Below are 20,367 nucleotides of genomic sequence, written 5' to 3'. Positions count from 1 at the left end.
CATGAAACACCGAGAGCTTTGCATTGCATACCGCCCATCTTTTCCTATCAATTACACTAGAACAGGTGCAGTTTGGCTCTGGCGATGACTCATCACACATGGCACCGACTTCCTGTGCACGATTTCGCTCTCTGCGGGTTTTGGGCGGTATTTGAGAATGCCTCTCTATAGAGTTTCGCACACCTGCGGGTGCACGCGCATTTGTTTTTGCGGATGCGGCTGCAAACCAGCTACTCCCTTTCATCTCTGACTGCATGTATAAACTCTCCATGTGAATGTCGGGGGGGTGTATGTGTGTATCTGCACATTTTTGCACGCGTTCCTCCGCTTATCCCTTGCTATCTGTCTGTGCTCCATCGTTGTGCTTCCACGTCTTTTTTCCATCCGTGCAATTGCCCCCCCCCCCACGAACCCGCGTATAAACTGCTTGCAATGTTCTTAAAGCACCCAGGCCAGAAGCGGGGGCCCTTTACTCCACAAAACCTCCTCAGGATCCCTCTCTTGGGCAACTTGTGCCCCCTTCTGCATTATCTCCTTCCAGCAAACTGCGCCCGTGTCCCCCCAGCCAATGCTGCTCCCTGGAACTTGGAGTCCCCGGGGCCCCATCCTCCCCTTGTTTCTCCGAGCCTTGGGACTACGAAGCCCACAATCCTTAGCGGCCTCCCCTGCCTCGCGCGGCTCTTTGGGAGATGCAGTCTCTGCGCTGCGCTCCTGCCCATTTATGAGCAGGCGGCGAGGACTACAATTCCCAGCAGCGCTGCGAGCCTCGCCTGCCTCCGCCTCCCCAGCTGGCTTGAAGGCTGTTATTGTTGTTGCTAAAAGGTTAGTGGAACAGCTGGTTGCTCTCTGGGTAAGAGACGTCTTCGGGCTTGGGGAGGGGGACGTGGCTACTTTCTCTCCTCCTCGCCTTTCCTTTGCTGCTCGGAAAGCGGATGGCTCAAACGGACTCGGGGTGCAGTGGGGCTCAGTCCTCTATTCCAGGAGCTTTTTAATCCCCCCCCACACTTCCTGCGAATGCTGTGAGCAAAACAATATGTAAGCAAAGAGGGGGAGTGACTTGCCTCCCCCGCAGTCAAAGGAGTCGTTTGCATTGATTTCCACTCCTTCGTCGCTGAAATGAATCTGGGGAGGGCTGGGGAAGGCAAGAAAGGCTCCAACGGGCCTTTAATCCTGAGCTTGCGGCACAAAGGGTTGAGGTGGTGGTGGGGGGAAAAGACCAAGGGAATCTCTGAACCCCTGTACCAAATGCTAAGGTCTTTCCTGGCTACTTTTACTTTTCTTCCTTCGTTCCTTTCTTTCTTTCTTTCTTTCTTTCTTTCTTTCTTTCTTTCTGCCACCCCCCTCTTTGCACACACAAGCCTCCAGAATCTGTCAGTTTGGAGACAGCCCAAGCCCTCCTGCCTCCATACTTAATAGGCCTGGGATATTCTATGCCTGCCATGCCTCCCTCCCCTCTGTTCTTCTTATTACTCTCTCTGTCTTGGATATTATTCCTGTCCTGGGGCCTCCCAGAAAATGTATTAACTGCGAATGAGATGTGAGGTCCGCTGCGCGAGAGGCTTGTGTTTATTTGAAGAGAGCCTGGGACTTCTGGTTTCTTGAAAACAAAGTTTCCCTTTGTTTGGCTTCCAGCTGCAGGACTCCCAACCCTGACGCCTGCTAGGAGGACGCTTTTACAGGAGAGTCATAATAGACTTTCCCGAAACAAGGTGGGGATTGAGCACTCCAAATGGCAAGCCATTTCACCATCCCCTTGTAAAGGAGGAGGATGGGCTCCTCTTGCGTAAGCCTTGCAGCAGGCCAGCCAGGTCCTCAAGGCTTCTCCTTGAGCCTTCCCACGCTTCTGCCTGTTAGATGGAGAGATCTGATTGCTGCTTTGTTTTGCTCTACCCTGCACAGACATGTCTGGGCTCTCTGCTGGGCTCTGATTGGTGTTCCTCTTGCAGAAGCACCGCCCAGATGCTCCGGGAGAAGGGAATTTGGCCAAAAGTGCTGGGAGCTGCCAGGCGTTCATTACCCATGTGGTTTGGCCGGGACTCTGCCTGGGTCATGGGGCATATTGGGATAAGCTTGTTGCCTTGACTTGTTGTGTAGATCCGAAAGCACCTCGTGTGACAAGGTTTCATCACAGGCTTCCCCTACTGAGAAAGGTTGGAAGGCCTATTTAGAATCGATCTGAGAAAAAATGGATTGGTGAGGTTGATCAAATTATGTATGGTGTGTGGAAAGTATACAGGGGAAATATCTCTCTCCCCCCCCCCCCCCCCAGCATTCTCTGGGTTAAACCACAGAGCCTAGGACTTGCCGATCAGAAGGTCGGCAGTTCGAATCCCCGTGACGGGGTGAGCTCCCGTTGCTCGGTCCCTGCTCCTGCCAACCTAGCAGTTCGAAAGCACATCAAAGTGTAAGTAGATAAATAGGTACCGCACTGGCGGGAAGGTAAACGGCGTTTCCGTGTGCTGCTCTGGTTCGCCAGAAGCGGCTTAGTCATGCTGGCCACATGACCCAGAAGCTGTACGCCAGCTCCCTCGGCCAATAAAGCGAGATGAGCGCCACAACCCCAGAGTCGGCCACGACTGGACCAAATGGTCAGGGGTCCCTTTACCTTTACCTTTACCTTTACTCTAATGTACACACTACCTGGGGTCATCCAAGGAAACTGAGAGGTAGGACATCCAAACAAACAAAAGGATATACTTCTTCACATATTCATGGAGGATAACACTGGCAGTCTGGTGATCGTCATAGGGCTATTTCTCTCCTGCTTTGCTGTATGGACTTCCCATGTGCCCCTGTGAGAAATGAGATGAGGAACTAGATAAGCCTTTGGTCTTTTCCAGCAGGACTGCTCTTAGGTTTCTGTAGACTAAACAATATGTTTGTCTGTGTTAAAGTAATTGTCAAGGGTCCGTTTCATGCGCTTGCAAGCACCCAGCCAAGAAATCTGTGCTGTGCACTCCCATCCCTGTGCAACACGCCTGCTACTCCTGCAGCAACATAGAACTTGGTTATTTGATCCTTAAGTTACGCTAATAAGAATCTAAGAATTGCTTTGCCCTTGCTGGGGGACAGCAACGTTCATATCACTCTGCATTCCCTCTTCCACCCCATTGTGCTAGTACTAATCCTTGCTCCAGCACAACCATTCAGTTGAATAGCACCCATATTTGTGCAAAATTTGGGGTGACAAAACCTTCCTCTTTCTAAAAAAGCTATTGTTTTACCACGAGGACTAGAAACTTTTCATTTAAAAAAAAATACTCAGTGCTGCAGCATGCCAAAGTTTCACATGAGACCTCTTCATTACTAATCTGGGCAGGCTCCAAGATTTGCAGGCAAGGGAGCAGAGAAGTATCAGATATGGTTATATCATTAGGAAACAAATCAGTTCCTTGCATTGTCTCAAGGCCAACGTTAATAATAATTGCTGTATATGGTAAAAGTCAAGAGTGCTGGTATCTGGACTACATTCCACCATAGATGACTGATGCCTTACCTTGATGACAAATAATCCTTTTCACCCTGCCTTCAAATTTACGATGCTATGAGCCTGGGTCTCGGTTTAGCCACTTTGCGGCTGGTCTTTATTGTTATGTTTTGTTTTTATAAATGTATAAGCTTGAGGTCCCCAGTAAAACATATTTTTCCTAGTGCAGCAAATTCAAATCAAAATAAATAAACAAGACCAGTAAAGTCACAAAACCAGCAGGCCATATCCAGATGACAAAACCCTAGAAAAGCCATGCCATTAAAGAAAAAAGAAAAAGTTGGGATGTCTTGGGCAAATAAGCAAATGTCTCTTGCCTAGTACCAACATCAGTTTGGGTACCAGAAAGTGTCCCAAATATGCAACACCACAACCAATAAAGACCTTTATCTTGTTATCTCCCACCTGACTTTTGATGTTCATATGTTGACCCCTGAGGATGCATATAGGGGGACTCTTATAATGGCCTCTACCATGCGCTCAGTGAGTTCCAGCAGCTCAGTTTGTCAGTGGGATCTGCTCCCTTGTAGGCAGAGGCCAATAGTTAACAACTGGGAAGACCACGGATGAGGGCAGGAAATGCCAGCGAAATAATCTGGGCACCCTAGGGATGCCGTATTATTTCTGTTGCTGAAACCGGACATGAATGTTGTTTTTATTCTGAGAATCTTCTGTGAGCCTCTTTGAGAGCCTCTCAGGTCTATGATGCGGGAAATATTAGTGTTCTAAAATAAATACATATAGAACAGGCTCATATTGTAGGAGCAGTCCTTTATATATGCTGTGCTCTGGGCAAAACTAAAGAGAGTGCTGTCTGCCAGCGGCCCACACAAGAAAGAAATCTCCAGTTCCTCGATTCTTTAGGTTAAGTCGGTGGTTTTCAAACACTCTGCAGGGAATTTTTCATCTGTTGACTTCTGTGCTAAGGAAATCCTATACTGTACATTTGCCACAGAACCGATTAGTATTGCAATGCATTCTGGGATGCGTGCCAGTCGCCCAGTAAATTTATATGCAGTGCTAACTGGGCCTGTTGGGTCTAGCTGTTGCCCCACACCAAGAGTGGCTGAATGTGACAGGGGGACACAAATAGTAGTGGGTAAACTGTCTTTCAAGGAAATTTGGTCACCTCTGTTGGTGTTTTGAGTGAGGAGCCCACAGTGAGCTTTTAAGGAACCCCTGAATTTCTCCTCACAACACAATTTGAAGACCACTGGGTCCAATGAAATCAATGAGTGTCCGAATTCTTACTCATCTCTAAGCCAAGTCTGTACAAGTTTCTAGTCCCTTGGTTTTCCCATCTGTATGCCATGCCACTGCTACCTGGGGATGGAAATAAAACTTCATGGAGAACACCAGCAAATCGTTCTCACCTCCGTCGCTGGTCTTTTAGTTCCAGTTATGGGCAGCACTGGCAAAACCTGAACTCTTTAATTTCTTTATAGCCAAAAGCCTTTTCAGCCGTGCCCCACCCACTTGACAATGGCAGTGCAGCAAATCTATGTGAAGCAGTGGAGACTTATCTTACTATTACATAATATTATATAGCATTTTTGTAAGATGAAATGGAGCGTTTGAGCAAAACAAGCAGGCCAGCGGCTCCAGTAAGCAGAGGAAAGAAATGAGTGGGCAGGTGGGTGGTCCAGGCTGGCTTTCTCGTCTTCCCTTGGTTGTTGCCGCTGCCACCCGCATTAATAATAATAATAATAATAATAATAATAATAATAATAATGTCCCATCCATCTGACTGGGTTGCCCCAGCCACTCTGGGCAGCTTCCAACATACAGTACAGTGGTACCTCAGGTTAAGAACTTAATTCATTCTGGAGGTCCATTCTGAACCTGAAACTGTTCTTAACCTGAGGTACCACTTTAGCTAATGGGGCCTCCCGCTGCCGCTGCATCGCCAGAGCATGATTTCTGTTCTCATCCTGAAGCAAAGTGCTTAACCCGAGGTAATATTTCTGGGTTAGCAGAGTCTATAACCTGAAGCGTCTATAACCTGAAGCATCTGTAACCCAAGGTACCACTGTACAGTCATACCTCAGGTTACAGAAGATTCAGGTTGCATTTTTTCAGGTTACGAACACGCCGGAAGTACTGGAATGGGTTACTTCCGGGTTTCGGCGGTTGTGCATGCACAGAACCACTAAATTGCTCTCTGCGCATGCGCAGAAGCGCCAAATTGGAACCCACGCGTGCGGAGACGTGCACTGCTGGTTGCGAACGTGCCTCTCCCACGGATTACGTTCGCAACCCAAGCGTCCACTGTATATGAAAACACAACAAAACATTACACGTTAAAAAGTTTCCCTATACAATGGTACCTCGAGTTACATACGCTTCAGGTTACAGACTCCGCTAACCCAGAAATATTACCTTGGGTTAAGAACTTTGCATCAGAATGAGAACAGAAATTGTGCAGCAGCAGCAGGAAGCCCCATTAGCTAAAGTGGTGCTTCAGGTTAAGAACAGTTTCAGGTTAAGAATGGAACTCCAGAACGAATTAAGTTCTTAACCCAAGGGACCACTGTACAGGACTGCCTTCAGATGTCTTATAAAGCGTATAGTTACTCATCTCCTTGACATTTGATGGGAGGGCGTTCTGTACTTGTTTGCATGCATGCACAGCAGGGTGAGGGAAGTCTGGGGTCCGAGAAAGCAGGCAGCCCAGCTGAACGAGTGAGCTAACAGGTGAAGGGGGTGATCCAGAGCAGGCAGGCATCGTTGTCACCAAGGAGGGGGAAGTGTTTTCCCCCTTTGTCTGCCACCACCACCATCAGAAGGAAGTGTGCCCTTCAAAATGCACCCTTCCATCTGTCGGGATCAGCACAGGGCGAAGGGGAGAAAGACTTTCTCTTCGTTCCCTTCTCCATGAGTGGTGTCAGCAGTGGGATCCTGGGATTGGGCAAGCTGTGAGGGGATGGGGGATTTGGAAGAGGGTAGGGGATAGGCGGGGTTGGTGAGCAACGCATTCAGGGGCATAGCTGTCAAGCGTCCCTTATTTGGCGGGACAGTCCCTTATCCCAGTGCCATGTCCCGCTGCTGTCCCTTATTGATGGATGTCCCTTAAATTTCCCGGGTTTCAAAGGAAGCAGCTCCTCTCCCTGCCGGCCAGGGAGGAGGGAGGCTCCAACTGTGTTGCTTGGCTGCCCGGCCCGCCCCCCTCCGCCCCCCCCTCCGGCCCGCCCCCCTCCGGCCTCCTCTCACCAGCCTCAGCCCCTGGGAGCCCCTTCCCGCCAGGACTGGCGGGAGCCTTGGGCCTTTCTGCTGCCATCCTCCTCACGGCCGCTGAACTGAGTGTCTCTGCCTGGGGCCTCACCTCTGCCCGTCGCCGCTGCTCCCGCTCCTGCTAGGCTGTACTGCGGCTGTGCCGCCGAAGGACCCGGATGAGATGGGCAGCCTGGCATGGCCTATGAATTGCTAAGGAGCCTTGAGAGGAGAGCGAGGGCAACCATAGAGAAAGCAGTTCAGAGAGAGGAGGAGGAGGAGGAGGAGGAGTAGGCGTGGGCAGGTGTTCCAAGGTCTACAAGGGAAGGACCGCAAGCGCTTCTCCCATAGATTTGTAGTGGTAGACTAGCATAGATGGTCTGATCTGCGGCTTTACTTAGGGCGCTATTTCCCCCCCCCCCTTCATCCCACCCCGCCTGATGGAATTGAGAGCTGCAGATGGAGCACGAGAAAAAAGATACAGAACTGCAGCAGCATCTTTGTAGCTTGGACTTCGTTTTGTGCAAAAAGTGGTTGCTGCTTGTAGTTATTTAATTGCAGTGTTTCATCGGCTGGTGTCTTGAGCAGCAACCTCTGGAAACGAAGGGCTAAAAACCGGCGCTGCTCTCCCAAATTATCTGGTCCCTTTTGACTTCATATTTCAGCTGGTTGACTAAAATCCCTTATTTTGGCTGCTGATCCCTTATTTTTGAGGCTGCTGGTCCCCTATTTTCAAATCTTTAAGTTGACAGCTATGCTCAGGGACGCCAGCCCCTCATAAGAACACAATACAAACCCTGCTAGATAAGGCCAACGGCCTATCTATTCCAGCAGCCCGTCCTCACAATGGCCAGTCTGTAGGCAGCCTACACACTGGACCTCAGCACAACAGCACTTCCTCATTTCTCAGCAATTGGTATTCAGAAGTCTATTGCATCTGACAGTGAAGGGAACTGTCGTGGAAGATCCTGCTTCAAATCTCTGCCCATTCAGTAATGAAACTTGCTGTGTGGCTCGGGGGCAATGTCTCCCTCAGCCTATCTTCCTCCTATCATATTGGTTGTGTGAATAAAAGATTTGGATGCAGCCATGTGCCCTTTCCACTGAAGGTGCCAGGGAAATTGTTACGCTTAATTATAATAATGCCAAACGAACACCGATAAAGGTGGCCAACCTGTCTGGGTGTGACTGTTCACTCCCTCCCACAACTCTGCATTGCACAGTTGTTGTCATTAGTTTTCAGGAAAGGAGCATGACCTGGTTGTGTCATTTCCTGTAACCAACATTGGCCTACCTCTGTGATTTTACAGAGGACAGAATCCAATCTCACGCTAAGTCTTGTTCTCCTGGTGCGAGGATTTCTCCTTGCCCGACAGGGCGTTAAGCCATCTCTCCTCCCCCCCTCCCCAGTCTAAATTTGCTGTAGGGGTTACCACAACCCTCTAGAGCAAATTTGGGGAGGGTGTGGCGTGCACGATTGGGGGGGGGGTGTTGGCATTTGTGCTGCACAAGCAAAAATCCTTGCAGTGGCAAGGCGCAGTTGGTGAATAATCCGGAATCTCATGCAAAAAGTGGATTCCAGGCATGTTCGTTTTCTAAATCCCTCACTCACAGAATATCAACACATTATCGCCTCTCTCTTTCTCCCGCCAAATTCCCCACTGCCACCACCCCTTGAAGCCTCATAGCTGCATATTCCTGCACTGATCCTAAGTCCCTTCCAACTCTATGATTTTCTGCCATGTCCTTAACTGAACCCATTAGCCCTACTGAAACAACGCCTTATACACAATGGCGCTGAATCACATTCATTCACTCTTTATCTTTGCCTCTCCTCTCCCTCTGGTGACTTTCCTCATTGTCTCAGTGCAGACTGTAAGCTCCTTGGAGCAGAGACTTGCCACGCGCGCGCACACACACACACACACACTTCAATGCAGCGGTATAAATCAGTCGTGACACTTCATAATGAATAGGTCCTCGTAGTTGTGGAAATACAATCTGCAAAAGATCGAGGGGGTGATATTTCTGTGTCCTGCTCTGACCTTTCCTCGTGATCTCTATCAACGCTGCTCTGCAAATGAATCCCCCACTGCCCATTGCATCCTTACATTTCCCCTTCCTGCCGAAAGGCAACATTTTGCTGAAAGTTTCCTACTTGCGCAGAACAAAAACACAAAACCCAGTTATTGGATTGGGAATGAAATGCGTCAGGGGTGAGGGACCTCAGACCTGGGCTCAGAATGTGGCCCTCCAGGGTTCGCTTTCTGGCCCTTAAAACTCTCACCTGGCCATGCTTCACAAACTTCCTTGAGTGCTTTGACTGCCGGAATGAGTTCTTGTTTGCCTGGGTGGGAGATTAGAGAGATATGTGCAGAATCTAGCCTACTTTACAAAGGTGAAATTCGTGTTCGTTCCTCACCTGCTTTTGCATACTCTCCAATATTTATCTGATGAAAGTAGGGATATCCTATTCCATTGTTATCATCATTTTACTATTTATACCCCACCCATCTGACTGGGTTGCCCCGGCCACTCTGGGCAGCTTCCAAAATATATACAGACATAATAAAACATTAAGCATTTTTTTAAAAAAACCTTCCCTATACAGATGCCTTCAGATGTCTTCTAAAAGTTGTATAATTTCTTATCTTCTTGGATCAGGGGTCACATAACTCCAGACCCTCCAACATTTCTCTGATGGAAATAGGGACATCCTTAGGAAAAGCGGGACATTCCGGGAGCGAATTGGAAACCAGGACGGCTTCTGTAAATCTGGGACTGTCCCTGGAAAATAGGGACACAGGTCTTTTTTGCCTCCCATCAGTGGCATTTGGCCCTTGAAAGATTGCCCAGAATGTGGACCTCAGACAGGAAATGGTTCCCCACCGCTGAAGTACATGGGATTAAGTACACATGCATAATAAGCAGATAATTGCACTGCAGTCTTAGTTTGATCCACGGAATTTGTAATTTGTTGGGGTAGGAGAGGATAACAAGGTCAGGCCAGAGCTGCGTGCCTGATGCAATCACATCATCCAGATGTGGAAACCAAAACTGTGCTGAGAGGTTTGCATCCAAAGAATCAGCATAGTGCAATCCTGTTTATTATTACAATCATACCTCGGATGTTGAATGGAAATCCATTCCGCAAGTTGGGTTGACTTCCAAAACGTTCGGACACCAAGACGCGGCTTCTGATTGGCTGCAGGAAGCTCCTGCAGCCAATTGGAAGCTGTGTCAGACATTCGGGTTCCAAAGAACATTCGCAAACTGGAACACTCACTTCTGGATTTGCGGCATTCAGGAGCCAAAACATTTGACATGTAAGGCGATTGGGATCCAAGGTGCGACTGTAAAGGTAAAAGACCCCTGACAGTTAAGTCCAGTCGTAAACGACTCTGGGGTTGCAGCGCTCATCTCGCTTTACTGGCCGAGGAAGCCGACGATTCTCCGCAGATATTTTTTCTGGGTCACGTGGCCAGCATGACTAAGCCGCTTCTGGCGAAACCAGAGCAGTGCACGGAAACGTCTTTTACCGCTGGAGCGGTACCTATTTATCTACTTGCACTTTGACGTGCTTTCAAACTGCTAGGTGGGCAGGAGCAGGGACCGAGCAACGGGAGCTCACCCCGTCACTGGGATTCGAACCACCGACCTTCCGATCGGCAAGCCCTAGGCTTAGTGGTTTAGACCACAGTGCCCCCCACATCTCAGGAATAAATTCCATATTATTCAATGCAGCGTACTCCCAGAAGGGTTGTGGCCTCGATGTCCCCCCCCCCCCAGCTGGGCAGATATTTCTGTTGTGGAAGACAACTTTCCACCCCACCCCCCTAAAAAGAAAAAAGACTGGTCCCTGCCCCACTGAGCTTACAATCTCGATTTCAACAGTGGGGAAGAGAAGCCTGATGAAATGTCCAGATGTTTGGTGGGTGGGGTGTCCATGCCTATGGAGCTAGTTCAGATTCCTGCCTTGCAGGGGGTTGTACTAGATGACCCCTGGGGTCCCCTCCAACTCTACAATTTTGTGGCCTGCCTTCCCCCACTAACCACCCTCATTTGCCTCACAGCCGCCGAGATGGAAGAAGTACAGTCCCAACCTGGCGTGGCTTTTCTGAATGTGACCTCGAGCTACGTGCCCCACACCAAGGTGGAGTGTCACTACAGCCTGCCGCCTGGCATGAAGCCGTCCGCCAGAGACTGGATTGGGATATTTAAGGTATTTCAGCTGGGGAGTTGGGGGGAGGGAAAATGGGACACACTACAGTGTTAGAAACTCAGATATATAAGCTAGGTGCCAAATGGCTCCTTAAACCAAGGTTACAGTCACCAAAACGGAAAGTCTAGTTGCCCTTTGGGGGCAAGATGGCTCTAAAGTCTGGTTTTTTCAAATGAAGGACTGACTGTGATTGAAACAAAAAAAATTCCTTCCAGTAGCACCTTAAAGACCAACTAAGTTAGTTCTTGGTATGAGCTTTCGTGTGCATGCACACTTCTTCAGATACACTGAAACAGAAGTTGCCAGATCCTTCTATATAGTGAGAAGGTGGGGAGGGGTATTACTCAGAGGGGGGTGGGAATGGGTGATTGGCAGATGGCTGTGATGAGCTTGTTGACGACTCTTAAGGACGGCAATAGGTCTTACAGGAAAAAGCAAGGGGTGAGAAGGTAAAAAATGGCTTTGTCATGTATAGTGAGATAAGAATCCAATGCCTTTGTTCAGGCCAGGTGTCTCCATGGTTTTAAGTTTGGTAATGATTTGCAATTCAGCAGCTTCTCTTTCCAGTCTATTTCTGAAATTCCTTTGTAGTAAAACAGCTACTTTGAGATCTTGTATAGAATGTCCTGGGAGATTGAAGTGTTCTCCTACTGGTTTCTCTGTCTTGTGATTCTTGATGTCAGATTTATGTCCGTTTATTCTTTGGCGTAAGGTTTGGCCTGTTTGTCCAATATAGAGAGCTGAAGGACACACTGATGCCAACACCCATTCCCACGAAAGCTCATACCAAGAACTAACTTAGTTGGTCTTTAAGGTGCTACTGGAAGGAATTTTTTTTGTTTTGACTATGGCAGACCAACACGGCTACCGATCTGCAACTGACTGTGATTGAGTCTCAGTTAAACACCTGGCTAATTCAGATGACAAACTTGAGCTAGGTTAAGAGCTTTGAGAACTTAAAGAAGAAAAGGCACTTGATCCAGGGATTGTCCAAATATCTATTGGCCTATTCCGACCTCTTTTTCTTAATGGTGACATGGTCCATTCATAACATAAGAATGTTCTTCACAATTGTGAGCAGGGCTGTGAGGTGGGGTAAGCTAAGACAAACGGCTAGAATTTTTATTTTATTTTTTGAAATAATTTTGACTTGATTTTACAGATGTAAAATTATAGCAATACAGTGGTACCTCGGGTTAAGTACTTAATTCGTTCCGGGGGTCCGTTCTTAACCTGAAACTGTTCTTAACCTGAAGCACCACTTTAGCTAATGGGGCCTCCTGCTGCTGCTGCGCCGCCGGAGCACAATTTCTGTTCTCATCCTGAAGCAAAGTTCTTAACCCGAGGTAATATTTCTGGGTTAGCGGAGTCTGTAACCTGAAGCGTATGTAACCCAAGGTACCACTGTACAAAATACATATCCATATTTAGAGATTTCTCCAAATCTCTAGACTTCCCACCTTCCCCTCCATGGGTCCTATTGTCAAGCTTTTCAACTGCATACTGTTTCATAATCCATATTTTATATTTCTCCATTTTATCAATATTTACTACATTACATGTGTTATTGCAATCCTGCTAATGTTTTCATCTGCTTACATTGGTCTGTCAGGTCTATTGTAATTCCCCCCCATTATTTATTAAAGTTTTGGTCTTCTTGGTTTCTGAGCTACCCAGTCAGTTTTGTCATTTCAGCATAATCCAACAGCTTAGTTTGCCATTCTTCTCTGGTGGGGACTTTGTCTTCTTTCCATCTCTGGGCTAGTTACATCCGTGCAGCTGTTGCCATGTACATAAAAAGTCTTTTCTGCTCCCTAGGAATACCAATACCTACAATTCCTAACAGAAAAGCGACTGGGTTTTTTCAATTCATTCTATATCATTTCCTAGAATACTTTTATTGCCTTACAGGTCCACCACATACGGTAAAAAGTGCCTTCCTTTTCTTTACATTTCCAGGTGATACTTGTACTTGCCTTATACATTTTTGCTAACTTACAAACTGCAACAGTTGTTCACTGCTCCTGCTCAGGCTGCACAGAAAAAAAGCATTTTTGTTCCAGAAATTCATTCCGATTGTGCAGATAAGATATAACTGATCGAATTCTACAGGATATGGTATTAGCGTGTGAAAACAGTCCAGATTCAATGATCCCCAGGCATGCACCTCCAGACGGTGGAGGTGTCAAGCATCTTTCCTTGGTCACAAGTGGTTGGAAGCCAGGTGCGAAATGTGCCCGGCACCTGACTAATTTCAAACACAGGACACATACCGTATTTTTCGCTCTATAAGACACACTTTCCCCCTCCTAAAAAGTAAGGGAAATGTGTGTGCGTCCTATGGAGCGGATGCAGGCGGGAGGCTCTGCTCAGCGCTCCCTTTAAAGAGCCGCGTGGAGCGTGTGTGCGGCTCTTGGGGGCTTTTCCCCGAGGAGGGAGAACGGCTGCCCTTCTCCCTCCTCGGGGAAAAGCCCCCAAGAGCTGCACACTCTTTAAAGGGAGCGCGGCTCTTGGGGGAGCCTTCCTCCCGCTGCCTGGGAGAGGCTGTGTGTGGCTATCCCATAAACCAGGACAGCAAGCGGGATTGCTGCGCAGCGATCCCACTTGCTGTCCTGGCTTCTGGCTTAGCCCCGAGCAGCCTCTTCCGGGCAGGGGGAGCCTTCATCCCCCTGCCTGGGAGAAGCTGCGTGCAGCTATCCCATAAGTCGGTACAGCAAGAGGCTATCCCAGAAGCCAGATCCCTCTTGCTGTTCTGGCTTCTGGGATTCAGAATATTTTTTTTTTCTTCTTTTCCTCCTCCAAAAACTAGGTGCGTCTTACAGAGCGAAAAATGTGGTATGTTCTCATTTCCCTCAGCTGTTGCTTTATTGCCTTTATATAGCCAGTGTGGTGTAGTGGTTAAGAGCGGTAGTCTCGTAATCTGGTGAACCGGGTTCGCTTCCCCGCTCCTCCACATGCAGCTGCTGGGTGACCTTGGGCTAGTCACACTTCTCTGAAGTCTCTCAGCCCCACTCACCTCACAGAGTGTTTGTTGTGGGGGAGGAAGGGAAAGGAGAATGTTAGCCGCTTTGAGACTCCTTAAAGGGAGTGAAAGGCGGGATATCAAATCCAAACTCCTCTTCTTCTTCTATATATGCCACCCTTTTCTCCAAAGAGCTTGAGGCGGCATATCCTGCTCTCCCCCGCTCCATCCCCACAACAACCCTGCGAGGTGAACAAGCCTGATAGGCTGTCATTGACCCAAGGTCACCCAGTGAGCTTTATGGCCAGGTAAGGATTCGAACCCTGGTTTCGTGGATCCTCACTCAGAGAGGGCCTTGACTGCACTGTTGATGCACACAATTGCCAATTCTGGTCTGCACAAAGAGCAGAATGAGATGTGAGAGTCCTGAAGGTGGAGAGTGGGCTATACCACTTCAGACTGCCAGTGAAGAGGGTGTCTCATTTTCACAGTGCTCTTCCGCATTTTATTTTTTTAGGGAGCTTTGTAAATAGAACGCCAACCCAGTAGGAGGTTGATTTTCTCGTTCTCCCGCTTTGAGCCTGCTGTTATAGGATGTTCTATATACAGGGGAGCGTTAAAAATGCCATTTCTTCCCTTCCACCCTGCTCCATGTCTTAAGACCCAGCGTCCATCCAGTGTGGTCCTTGGGGGAAGGGGAAGGGAGGAGAGAGAAAAGAAGGAACACAGTCCCTTTGTGCAGCACAGTGGAGGGCTGTTTATGCAGGCGCAGGCTGCGGGTTTCCTTTTCTGTCCCGCTCTCATTAGAAATTGAAATTCAGGGACCCAAGTCAGTATGCTTCCTTCCTTCCTGCCCCCAACAGTACTGGAGAAATGCCTTCCCAACTCAAAGTGAATTTGCGGGGGGCGGGCAGGAAAGCCTGGGATAGATAGATAGATAGATAGATAGATAGATAGATAGATAGATAGATAGATAGATGATAGATAATTTATTACGGTCAAAGACCAGCTTGCATAACAGAATAAAAACAGCGTTCATAAAGATAAAATATACAATTAGAGCAGATTGCAGCAATAGCTCATGAGTTAAAATTGAGATACAGTGGTACCTCGGGTTAAGTACTTAATTCGTTCCGGAGGTCCGTACTTAACCTGAAACTGTTCTTAACCTGAAGCACCACTTTAGCTAATGGGGCCTCCTGCTGCCGCCACGCCGCCAGAGCCCGATTTCTGTTCTCATCCTGAAGCAAAGTTCTTAATCTGAAGCACTATTTCTGGGGTAGTGGAGTCTGTAACCTGAAGCGTATGTAACCTGAAGCGTATGTAACCCGAGGTACCACTGTATATACATACACCCTTACAACTGAGATTTGGGCTGCCATAAAAGTTGGCCCTGAGGTGCCCCAAAGGGTGACTTCAGCTTTTCCCTAGTAAGCTATTTTATTCTAGAGCAGGGGTCTGCAACCCGCGGCTCCGGAGCCGCATGTGGCTCTTTTACACCTTTGCCGCGGCTCTGGGGCGGATACTAGCGAGGGGAGGAGGCGCATTGTGTGCCCCGACACTCCCCACTGTTTTAAATGTCACAATGGTTTTGCGGCTCCCAGTTGTTTTTTCTTCGGTCCAAGTGGCTCTTTTTGTCTTAAAGGTTGCAGACCCCTGTTCTAGAGCATGATCTGTGCCTACAAATCTGGGTGCAGAATCTGGCTACCAGCCAGGTCGTCTTGTGATCTTTGCCTAAGAGGAGAGAATTAAGTTTAGACTTGTCTGAAAGACCGGCGAGCCTCTTCAGCAAAGGATCAATGGTGTCTCTACGAATCTCAGCTTTAAAAGGACATCTAAATATATATATATGTTCGGGGCTTCCTATTTCCCCTAATGGGCAGGCGCAAAGTCTCTGTGCGTACGGGATTCTACTATAGGAGCCTTCCAGAACCGGTGAGGGCAAGGCTGAGCTTCTAGCAAGAGTGAAAGCCCTTCTTGGGTTTCTGGATGCAAGGAAATAGAGATATGTTGCTGGAGTGGCTACGTATCTCCCGTTTTCTATGATTTTATAATCGGGGACCCTTGTACAGTCCTGTTGTCTCCCTATGCCCATGATTCTTTGCCTAACCACGGAAGCCTAGGTTTGCGTTGAGACTCAGGACTTGAGAAATTCCTCCTCCATCCTGGAGGTGCCAAACAGTGGTTGTTTAGTCCTGTTGCTGCTGGTGTTAAGGGTGAAATGTAGATGGAGTTGTCACTGAGGCAGTTCAGAATGAGGGAGAAGATTCACAGAAGGTTAGAGCCAGGAGGGACCTCTGAGCTCATCTGCTCTGCTGTACCCAAAGAACCCTGGCTCCTACCGCGTTTTGAGGATGGGGGGGAGGGGCAAAGGGTAGCCCAAGCCAGATTCAAAAGTGAACGAGTCTGTAATATTCCCTGAACCTCTTGTGCGTCCCTCATCCTGTATAATAATGTGCTGACCTAAGCAACATGCCCTAGGGACGCGGGGGGCGCTGTGGGTTAAACCACAGAGCCTAGGACTTGCCAATCAGATGGTCGGCAGTTCGAATCCCCGCCACGGGGTGAGCTCCCATTTCTCAGTCCCTGCTCCTGCCAACCTAGCAGTTCGAAAGCACCTCAAAGTGCAAGTAGATAAATAGGTACAGCTCCGGCAGGAAGGTAAACGGCGTTTCCGTGCACCGCTCTGGTTCGCCAGAAGCGGCTTAGTCATGCTGGCCACATGACCCGGAAGCTGTACGCCGGCTCCCTTGGCCAATAAAGCGAGATGAGCGCCGCAACCCCAGAGTCGGTCACGACTGGACCTAATGGTCAGGGGTCCCTTTACCTTTAAGCAACATGCCCTAGGGGAAGCTCTGGGGACATGGGCTACTCTCATGCTCTCTTCCCATTCCCTTTCCCAGGTGGAGTCCTCTTATTTTTTCCCCAATTTTTTTTTTATTCATTTTATAACACAACTAAACAACACAAACAGAAAAAAGAAACAATACAAACAAATTCTTGTCTTATCCTTATTGTTTCTAAACATTGTTAGGTGGGCTTCCCTGATTTTCATTTTACCTCATCTTTAGCTGTTTACAGTGGTACCTCGGCTTAAGTACTTAATTCGTTCCGGAGGTCCGTTCTTAACCTGAAACTGTTCTAAACCTGAAGCACCACTTTAGCTAATGGGGCCTCCCGCTGCCGCCAGAGCACAATTTCTGTTCTCATCCTGAAGCAAAGTTCTTAACCTGAGGTACTATTTCTGGGTTAGCGGAGTCTGTAACCTGAAGCGTATGTAACCCGAGGTATCACTGTACATATATCATAATTTTTAACCATTTTTTTAATCACACTTACTTTTACCATAAAAATCTTCACATTTTATCACTAGGTGGAGTCCTCTTCAGTGCGTGATTATTATACCTTTGTGTGGTGCACAGTTCCAGATGGAGGAGCTTCCGCAGGATCCCTTCTTCACTGTAACGTTCAGTTCCAAGGTGGGTGTTAGGAGGTCCGATGGTCCGCATCAGGTTACTCATGGCTAGAGATGCCAAAGCAATGCTTAAATTGTGCTTTTCTAAAACAAGGCGGGTGGCGCTGTGGTCTAAACCACAGAGCCTAGGGTTTGCCGACCGGAACGTCGGCTGTTCGAATCCCCGCGATGGGGTGAGCTTCCGTTGATTGGTCCCATCTCCTGCCCACCTTGCAGTTCGAAAGCACGTCAAAGTGCAAGTAGATAAATAGGTACTGCTCTGGCAGGAAGGTAAATGGCATTTCCGTGCACTGCTCTGGTTCGCCAGAAGCGGCTTAGTCATGCTGGCCACATGACCCGGAGGCTGTCTGCGGACAAACACTGGCTCCCTCCGCCGCCATCGCCATCAACCCCTGCCACTCGCAAGACACAGGTAAGCAGGCACCAGGGCTCGTGGTGCTCTTGCATCATTTCCCCCCCCAAAAAATATAGTCTGGCCCCCTACAAGGTCTGAGGGGCAGTGAACTGGCCCCCTGCTGAAAAAGTTTGCTGACCCCTGCTCAAGAGCCTCATTTCTTTCCTTTGCTGCAGTGTCAACCATTTTGCTTTCTTCAGACTGTACGTAACACAGATCAGTAAACAAACCAATTTCTTGTGTTTACAGCCAGCTACCTGCCCAAGCCAGGCCCACAGCAGTACCAGTTCCGCTATGTGGATCGCCGTGGGGAGGTGCGTGGTCAAAGCTCCCCTTTCCAGTTCAGCGAGCCGCGGCCCATGGATGAGCTCGTCACTCTGGAGGAGGCGAGCGATGACGGTGGGGGCACCGACATGTTGCTGGTGGTTCCCAAGGCCGCCCTGTTGGAGGTAACGTACTCCCAAGCAACACCCTGAATTTCAGAAGCCCCCTGACTGTTCAGCCAGGCGGATCATTTGCCCAACAGTGCCCATCATCCGTAGCCCTTGGCTGTGCCACTCAATGCTGATGGGAGCTGGGAGCCCAGGAAAATCCACACAGGTTTCCCAACACTAAAATAATGACTTGGCCTTGAAATCAACATGGTATGGTCTTTCCCAAACTGTACCACATCGGTATGCAGGAGGGAAATCGTATCTTTGAATTCTCCCTGTGGAAGCAGTCTTCCTGTAGATGGAAAGCTAATTCATCTAGTAAAAGACTACACTAATCTTCTTCTCTGTGATTTCCATGTCCAGCAGGGGTGTGTGTCTCTTTTAATAAATTTAGAGGACTCACATATCTGCTCCTTCAAGTCTATTTTTCCCATTTCATTTCACTTTTAATTTGTATACCGCCTTTCTAAATTACTATATTCAAGGTGGTTTATGAGCTCTGGAAACCACAAAAGAGACAGCAAAGATCACACACCTAACAACAACCTGATCTGATACAAAAAAAGCCATGATAAAAGCATAACTTTAAAATAAACAGCCTGTATCAAATAAAAGCAATATGCAACAATCCATTATAATGTAATCGTAAACTGTAAAATTAAATATCGGCAAATAATTATTAAACAGTTTACACTGGACCATTACAGTAATCACTAAAAACAAGTCACAATGCATACAAACCATACAAAAGAATCAAATTGAGGGGAAAAGGACACACAGCTTATAAATATATACAGTGGACACTCAGGTTGCGAACGTTCACAACCCGCAGCGTTCACAACCCGCAGCGTTCGCAACCCGTAGCGCCGCGTCTGTGCATGTGCGGGTTCTGATTCGGCACGACCACCAAAACCTGGAAGTAACCCATTCCGGTACTTCCAGGTTTTTGGCGTGTCCATAACCTGAAAAAACCCAACCTGAAGCGTCTGTAACCCGATGTATGACTGTGTGTGTGTGTATGTATGTGTGTGTATATACATATACATATACATATACACACACACACATATATATATATATCCCTGAGCTTCTGTTTTCCCAGCTGCTTCTGCTGTCCTCAAAGTCATGGTCTAGGAAAGGCTCCAGGACTGGAGGGTGGGGCAAGGCAGGTGGAAAAAGTCCTTACCTGACAACCAGCACAAAGTTTATTTCTGCTCATCAGTTAAGAGCCCAGAGGGGCTCTGTCATGCTGTTTCTTCTGAGCCATCTCTCAATTCCAGCCCTGTGTGATAGCAACATAGGGACAGTGACTTTAAGGTAGCCGCTTAAGCAAGTCTGCTAAACGTGTTCCCTGGCCTCTAATGAAGCCTCGCGGGTGTCTCTCCTTATATCCTTCACAGACACAGTTGGAAGAGAGCCGGCAGGAGCAAGGAGCCCTGCTGCAGGAGTCGTGCCGCCTGAAGGATGAGGTTCAAGAGCTGAGAAGCCGTGTGGCGGAGCTGGAAGCAGTCCTGGGCACGCTTCGGGATGAACACACCAAGCTGGCTGCACAGTACAAGGCAAGAGAGGAAGCCCAGCGATCTGGGAATTCTCAATCTCTCCAGGTCCCCAAAGCTACTCGGGGCCAGAGGGGAATTGTGCCCTGTTCTCCTGCCCTGAGGTTCATTTCAAGGAAGGTCAAGGAACCTTCAGCTGAAATTTGCTATGACAGGGTCTGCCTGTCATAGCCCCTTTGTTAGACACGGGCAACTCCTCACGCTGTCGCCGTCTGTCCTCCCAGTGGAATGGCTCGTGCGATTCATTCCTTCCTTCATTTAGATTTATGCACTGCCCTTCAAGCACTTTGAACGTTAAAATGTTTTAAATGCCATGAAGTACCTAATGCACAAAATAAAAGCATCTGACCTGTGAAAATAACACCAAACTAGTCCGAGTAAAATGAATCAACGGAAGTTATAAAGCCTGAAAAAAAGGAAAAAGTTATTTGCTTTAAAGACATCAGAGTAGTTGTTGCTCTTCAGATAGCTGGGGCAGTAGTGTAGCAGTGGGGGGGGGGGCGTGAGGGACTGTTGTCCAGGTGCAAAATTGGGGGGAGGGCGCATGCCACAAATTTCAAAAGAAACACAAACCACTTTGAGGGGTATATTTAGCAACCAAGTGGTGTAAATATGTCATGAAATATA

The 20,367-nt window shown here is 48.2% G+C and overlaps 1 protein-coding gene across 4 annotated transcripts in view; it reads left to right on the top strand.

Moving 5' to 3' along the window:
- The first annotated feature begins 684 nt into the window (after nt 1–684).
- CALCOCO1 (calcium binding and coiled-coil domain 1) overlaps nt 685–20,367 on the top strand; it is a 42,485-nt gene continuing 22,802 nt past the window's right edge. For 2 of the 4 annotated variants that reach the window (XM_028721576.2, XM_028721579.2), the window contains exons 1-5: nt 685–822; nt 10,771–10,919; nt 17,255–17,360; nt 18,000–18,199; nt 19,585–19,743. In XM_028721576.2, the coding sequence (XP_028577409.2) occupies nt 10,779–10,919; nt 17,255–17,360; nt 18,000–18,199; nt 19,585–19,743 (606 nt within the window). In that variant the 5' untranslated portion in view covers nt 685–822; nt 10,771–10,778. Of the gene's footprint in view, nt 851–901; nt 1,036–10,770; nt 10,920–17,254; nt 17,361–17,999; nt 18,200–19,584; nt 19,744–20,367 lie in introns of those variants that run through there. The other 2 variants (XM_028721577.2, XM_028721578.2) reach the window with 2 other exon arrangements.

This window comes from Podarcis muralis, chromosome 2 (genome assembly GCF_964188315.1).
Source record: "Podarcis muralis chromosome 2, rPodMur119.hap1.1, whole genome shotgun sequence".
Lineage (NCBI taxonomy): Eukaryota > Metazoa > Chordata > Lepidosauria > Squamata > Lacertidae > Podarcis > Podarcis muralis.
This window is presented reverse-complemented; position numbering and strand designations above follow the sequence as displayed.